Here is a 7,493-nt window from a genome sequence, read left to right as displayed (position 1 = left end):
ACAGTCTAGGCAAGGTATACACGGGCAATATCCATAGGCTAAAACTACGGCTGAAACTAGTAAAGACCCTGTCCAGCACATACAAACACTCCCTCTAGTGTTACAACATAACACTTTCAGAACTGAAAAGCCACTTACTAGTTGAAATGTTATTTCGTATATTGAAACTACTTACACAAATCAATCACCATTTATGTACATATTGTAATTAAAATGTGTAATTATATATTCCGATTTTGGGAACTAAAGATACAAATATTATGGTGCCGAAATCCTATCCCCCCACATTTTTTTTAGGAATGGTACTGTCCAAAAATGGCGGCCTCCATCGTCCAACGCTGTTTAACTGCAGCTGTCAAAGTTAAATGTCGAACTTCAAGTTTTACAGGTGAATTAAGCCTTTATCTCACTAAAATATATAGTAATGTCTTGAGCGTTATTCATATTCGTCCGAACACCATATTGTGGTGTTCGGACGAATGATTTGAAGCAAAGTGACCCTCCTCAGTTATTGTTGTTGGATAACCTGTATCTGCCATCAATGTCAATTCAACTAGACTAATATATTTTATTAATTGAAGTCATTTAAGGCCTATGATGTTTCCTATGTATGTATATATATCCTAGCATCGCAATTTCAATGTAAAATGTGTAGTATGTTCTGCCCTTTCAGCCAGAAGATGCCTGCTTTCAGCTGCATACACAGATCCAAAACTATGGGAAGGAATGGAGAAGGATCCTCAGAACCTGGGTTAGGATTTACCACGTTATCACTTTAGTAGATCACTCTTTATAAATCGCAGGCACCGTCTCCTTGCGGCCATTTAGCCCAAGAAGCTCTCCAGCAGATAGTAGACGTTGTGTATATTTACGTTGCGTGTATATGTAGGCCTATACTTATTCTTTATTGCATTCCGTTCATAGAAGTAGACCTATTGTATATTTCCCTTTGTTGATCCAAAATATATTAAGAATACATCTAGGTGCTAGAAACCCATGAAGCACGTGTGTAATAGTATTTAGCAACACAGGGTGGCAGTGTGCCGTTATCTGCAGAGATTTGTCCTGAGTTTACAATCCTCATCAAAATGTCAAGTCTAATTAATGACTCAATCCTAGAAAGGGTTTTGCCCTTGCCATCAGTACAATCTAGTCATATCCCAAAATGTACAAATTGTCCATGCTGTGCAATTGAAATGCATTCATTGAAAACATTTATGTTGGTTTTGTTCTTATCTTAAAGCTTTATTGGCCAACTTTATGGACAGGACGTTTGACAAGAAGCTGCCAGTGAGCTCTCTGACTATATCACGGGTAAGATGTGCAATGGATCTAGATCACAATAATGTGCCTGTGTGTGTATGTATATATGTGAGTATTAAAAATATATCTTGTCTTGATGAACAGACATTTCATCAATGGCAACCAAAAATCGTAATTTAGTGGCCAAAGTGGCCTTCTCCCTCAAGTCTATTTTAACTCTGTTCTTTTGTCCAACAGTTTGTAGACAATATATCGTCAAAAGAAGAAGTTGAACAAGCAGAGTATTATCTTTACAAGTAAGAGGTTCCACACTTGTTTTTATGTTCTGTTTATTTCTAATGTCCTTGCTGTGTATTACCTTGTCTTTGTTCTTCTGACGATGTTCATGGTGGTTTGTTTGCTGTGCGGTAGTACCGCAAGTATTTTCCTGTTTACTCTGAATCCCGGAGTCTGCACCCTGTATCATTACATGATCACAGGCCTGTTATCCTCCCCATCACGTCCTTGTTCATCTCTTTATCGTATCAGTCTGCAATTAAACATGAGAGTGTCTCATTATATAAGAGGGATTATCTAAGGATTTCTAATTCTGTTTTATGTTGTTGACTCAAGTTGGACTTGATAAACCTTAAATTGCACTTTTATGTTGATAACCATTTAGCAGTATGCAGAAGGTTTTATAAGCGTTCACAAAGTTAACAACCTGTGGTGTGTACAGTTCAGAATCACAAACATAATGCTGCCACTCTCTCCTATGCAGCTAGTCTTTACAGCTCTGCACGTTTTAAATTCTTCCCTTCCGTCAAGGTTTCGTCACAGCCCAAACTGCTGGTACCTCAGAGACTGGACGGTTCACAGTTGGGTCAGACAATGTATCAAATATGGTGTTCGCGACAAAGCCCTGCACACACTCCAAAACAAGGTATACCCTTCAAAAAAAAAAAAAAAAAATCAACAATCATCCCAATATTCTCTACAGAAGCTTACACATTTCACCCATTGCTCACTGTGTTCTTGTTTTTTGTGGAATTTTGTTTTGTTTGTGGTTGTGTGTTTAGGTGCAGTATGGCATTTTCCCAGACGATTTCACCTTCAACTTGCTCATAGATTCTTACATTAAGGATAAAGACTTCAAGAGTAAGATATGTTTTTATATGTTGAACCCTTTTGATAAAATACAGATGACAGATATAGGTTCTTACTGAAGTGTTGTTGTTTTGTGTGTTATCCACAGGTGCATGTGCAGTCGTTGAAGAGGTGATGCTCCAAGAGGCCTTTGACCTTTCTTCCACACAGACCCTGTCCTTTCACGCCATTGCTGGTTACCTAGCCACCAAGCCAACACTCAGCGTAAGTAGGCCACTGACGTAGGGGTCATCATGGTGGAACCACCCCCAAAGCTCAACCCCACTGTTTTTAATCTGTAGAAAATGTTTGCAATTTAAATCTCTGTGTAAAATCTTTTGCAAGCAGATGAGAAGTTTGCCATTGTGGCGCAGTGTGACTCGGCAACAGAATAAAGTCAGAATTGACTCCTTTGCCACATTGGTTTATTATTCCTGGCAGGTGTTACAGCAGATGTAGGGATTAAAACGTCAAGCTTATATAGTTGCAATAACTCAATAACTGTGTGTGTGTGTGTGTGCGTGCGTCAGATGGCAGAGGAGCGGGCGCTGGGAGCAGCTCTGCTTATCAATGGTCTCAAGCAGAGCAACACCCTGGGCATGAGCGCTCAACTGCTTGGCCATACCCTCATAGGTGCGTAATGACCTGGTGTCCTCTTCATCTCTCCACGTCGCTCTCACTCAACCATCCTGGCATCTATTATGTTGCAGTTGTCTTAACACAACAAAACAACATGGTTTAAATGAAATTTACTATGAATACGTCATATTAAGTTGAGGTGCTTTTATCCAAAGCGACTTGCACTGAATTCATTTAAATGTGTCATTATGGGTCAGGTTAGGGGATGGGCATTTTGCTCAGGGATTCCTACTACATGTTAAAGGCCAAATTATACTTCTGTGTCAAACAGTCGCCGTCGGGACACTGTTGGTCCCTTCGTCCCCTGTAGCTCACAGAGGCCCCACTGGATAAGGCCATAGACACCGGGGAGTCAAACCCAGTGTCATTTGGCACTGGAGACCACCTCCCAGCGACTTGCCCGCCTCCTCATTGCTGTCTGTGTGTTGCTGCAGGCAAGGTGGAGATGCAGAGGGGCATCCACGCAGTGTTCCGGGGCATGCCTCTGAGCTGGGTCCGTGGCTACCTGGGCCGAGCGCTGGCAGTGATGGAGGGAGTGGCTGCCGAGGACTCTGGCAACGCCAAGCTCTCCAAAGACACGGTAAGTGCTTTGAAGCAGCGTGAGAAGCGGCTTGGAAGGAGCGTCGTTGCCTGTGTTTGCATTAGGGGTGGGATTTGACGTTTTTATCAATATCGATGCCATTGTCGATTCTGCCTATCGATCAATTCTCTTACCGATTCCTGAGTAGTTCATTGAGTGGCAAAAAAGGAGTTCTACACTGTCTTCTGCACCAAAAGCAACCATTTCATTTTTATTTTTTACATACTGAACAACACCATGACAGGATAAAGAGTAGAAAAGAAAATATAGGGGTAACTTGAGCCGATGTCGAGGGGCCAGCTGCCTGAGAGCTATCGGTGTCATCCGCTAAAATGCATGAAACCGGAAAATATTTGTATGCAGCTCGCTCTGCCTTATTAATAAAAACGACTACACTACTACTATATAGGGCTGTCACTTTTGAGAAAAATCAAGTTTGAACGGATATCGAATATCAAGCAACGTATTCGAATATATTTGAATATCTATGAGGCCCTGCCCCCACCCCCCGCCCCCCCCCCCACAAAAAAAAACAACACTAACAGAGATTCAATCACAAATGTATAACGTGACAAGAGGAGACATAAACAGGACTTAGGCCATATCCTCTTTGTTTGAAACAGGTTATAAACTTAATCAATATCAAGTGCCACTATGTATATCACAAAATTAGGCTATGCAATGAAAAACATAAACGGAATCGGAACTGCACAGTGCAAACAATGACGTGACAACTTAAACAGGAGACAGCAGCAGGAGTACTAAGGCTTATAGCCTATCTGCAAGAAATCCATTTCTTAATGTTTTTTGCTAGAAACACCAGTCTATCAACTTGATCTGGATCAAGTGCGGCTCTCTTTTTATTCACAATGTTACGTGCGGTGGAGAACACACGTTGGGAGCGCACAGACGTGCCTGGCACACACCGGTATATGCGTGTCTATGTTGATATCCTCAAGAAATCAGCCACCGGTCAAAATAGATCAAAGGTGTGTGTGTGTGTGTGTGTGTGTGTGTGTGTGTGTGCAGGAGGAAAGATGTTGGTAATGTCATGAAGACATGTAGGTAATGGTTATAAATTAAGTTAGTATAAGCATCTGTTCAACTTATTCTTCCAAAGGTTGTGTTTGTGTGTTGGTACTTTCTTGATCCACTTATGTTGAGACCTTTATCCTACGTATGTACATGTGTGAGACACGTGGCTCAGGCCAGGATCTCATTTGTTGAATATGAGTATTGAATGCAATGATCTTTGGTGTTGAGAGCATGGCTTATTGAGGCTCAAGAGCAGACTTTCATATTAATAACATTACAGACATCCAACACTACACAATGACGGCCCAGGAAGTCACACACACACACACACACACACACACACACACACACACACACACACACACACACACACACACACACACACACACACACACACACACACACACACACACACACACACACACACACACACACACACACTACTTTTGTGCACGTAAGCACCCCTGCAGGCAGTCTTTTTTTAATTGCGTTCATCCTGTCCAGTTGGTCTAATGAGATCTTGGAGGAGCCACAGGGTGCGAATGAGCGTCCATCAGGATTAACACAAACAGGGAACATCTTGCATGTGGCGGAGCAGCGGCACACAGTAATGTAGAGGCAACGGATAACGCACCCAGACAGGAAATATTACCACTCAAATGGAAGCCATGATGACTGATGATGACAGTGTGTTCTGTTTCTGTGAAACCTGCCCTTTTTAGTTATTGTTATTATTGTTTAGGAAGTGGTGTCAAAATATATAACACCAAAAAATTGTCGTAAAGTCTTAGATAACAAAATATTTCATTGTTAATTCTTGAAGTACTCACATTGATGTACTGTATATATATATATATATATATATATATATTTTTTTTTTTAATACTACTCTTGCAGACATTTTTACAGGAATGTCTATTGGTACCCATCGATGTATTCCATCGTAATGTAGTGTAATCGGCTGTTTTACACTGGCTGGGGCACGTTCTGCCTTCCCTAGTGTACCGAATATGCTAACATTTATACCCTTGTAAGAAATAATATATACTGATCTAGCAAACACACAAGACGCAATACATGATGTTTTGATGGCAAGAGGTGGTGGTAATGAGTCAGAGAAAGGTGCACGACATTTATATGAATTCTGGAAATGGAGAACATTAAGTAAACGACGCATGTGGGATAAACCTCCCCCAAAGGCAATGTTCAGGGCAGGTGAGGGACCAAAAGATAACGAAAAGGGAACGTTGAAGAAATGACAATAAGCGTAACATGTGTGAGGGGGATGTGTGTCGCAGGCCCTCTTCTTCCCCTTCATGATTCATAATCCATGTGTGGTTCTAAGGACCTTTGTGGTAATGACAGTGGGTAAAATCAACCACATGCAGGATCGCCTCTTCACAAATCAATCTCCATTGAGGCCAGCGTCATCGACTGTGGATTGATGACATTAATGGGAGTTGAGGTGATTGAGCGACGCCTCTCTGCTTGTTCTCATTCCCTCTCCGTCTCTCTCCATGTGCCCCACAGCTGGACCGCTTGAGCGAGGTGCTCCAGGACCTGTCCTTCGCCTCCGACTCGTCTGGAGAGGAGTCCGGAGGAGAGGTGGTGGAGGAGGAGGAGGGCAAGCAGGAGATCACGGTCGACGAGGAAGACGAAGAGGAGCGCGCTAAACTCCCCTACTACGTCAGCAGGTTCAAGGTGGGAGGTTTTTTTTTTGTTGGTTTTGTGTATTGTTAATGCCAGCCCGTTATTCTTGCTGCTCCTTCTTTGTTAACTCCAGTCATATTTTTTGGATATGTTCATTCTAACGTACAGTGACAGTTAACTATTAAACAGTTTGCCGTTCTGTGTTATCATACTTGAAGTATTTCCTGCACCACCCTGATTTACTGCAGCTGAGCACGGTGTATTTATTCAAGGGCAGTCATAAAGCCTTTGCACACATGCTATTTGTAATAATTAACATATTAAGTAATGACCTCAGACAATATTAAAGCGTATCCGCACACACGACTTGAGTGAGTCTGAAATGCAAAAGCGTTTACACAGTTAGAACGCAGTCAGCCTCAACCTCAATAAAGTACACGGACAACAACGACTTGAACAAAGTCATGTTGTCCGGTCCAGTTCGACGATCATCAGCGTGAACCCCTTCAACTTCCTGTCCTCAACTTCCTGTCCGTCTCTCCCCCCCTGACTCCTCCAGGAGCTCCGCAGTCAGCTGGAGACCCAGGGCAAGGTGGAGCCCTCCTCCTTCCAGGCCCTGGTGACAGTGGTGGCGGCCCGCAGCCTGGCAGCCGCGGAGCGGGTCGACCTGGAGGCCTACCGGGGCAGGGTCCAGGCCTGGGAGGACGAGAAGAAGCACCTGGTCATCAGGGAGAAGGAGATGAGGGAGAAGTCGGAGCTGGAGAAACAGGAGAGGCAGGCCGCCAGAGCCGCAGCCCAGAAGGCATAGTGCAGGGCGGGAGACAGGTTAGGGAGGGTCGGTGACAAGGGGGACCTAAGGGGTTGGAGCTGTATTTGGTTGATTGTCTCTGTGAAAATAATAAAGTGTTGTTCTTGATATTATCAACATGCTGTCTTACTGTTTAAGGCGATTTTATGTACCAGGCGAGATTTGAGACGTTATGATTTGTATTGTAAGTTGTATTTATATCGTTTATCTCAGTTGAGCCTGGTACTGTTGTGGATAAAACCAACATAATAATACTAATAATATTATTGTGCATTATTATACATAATAATACAAAATATGAGAGGTCGAGAAGGACTAGGGTTGAATGATCAAGGCTTTATTGTCACTATGCAGAGTAACAACAGTACCTGAGTTTGCCCTAACATGCCCTTG

General features: G+C 42.8%; 1 protein-coding gene across 1 annotated transcript; it reads left to right on the top strand.

Annotated features, from left to right (window-relative positions):
- Positions 1–315: 315 nt before the first annotated feature.
- mrps27 (mitochondrial ribosomal protein S27) lies at positions 316–7,155 on the top strand (the record flags this gene model as incomplete). Its single annotated transcript, XM_084467748.1, has 11 exons — positions 316–388; positions 674–751; positions 1,244–1,314; positions 1,501–1,559; positions 2,071–2,185; positions 2,322–2,400; positions 2,498–2,613; positions 2,919–3,021; positions 3,462–3,607; positions 6,173–6,343; positions 6,852–7,155. 11 exons carry the CDS (start codon positions 316–318, stop codon positions 7,098–7,100), a joined length of 1,260 nt encoding a protein of 419 aa, XP_084323874.1. The 3' UTR covers positions 7,101–7,155.
- Between the last annotated feature and the right edge of the window lie 338 nt (positions 7,156–7,493).

This window comes from Micromesistius poutassou (genome assembly GCF_964030765.1).
Source record: "Micromesistius poutassou genome assembly, chromosome: 5".
Lineage (NCBI taxonomy): Eukaryota > Metazoa > Chordata > Actinopteri > Gadiformes > Gadidae > Micromesistius > Micromesistius poutassou.
The sequence above is the reverse complement of the archived record's forward strand: the minus strand, read 5'-3'. Positions and strand labels throughout refer to the sequence as shown.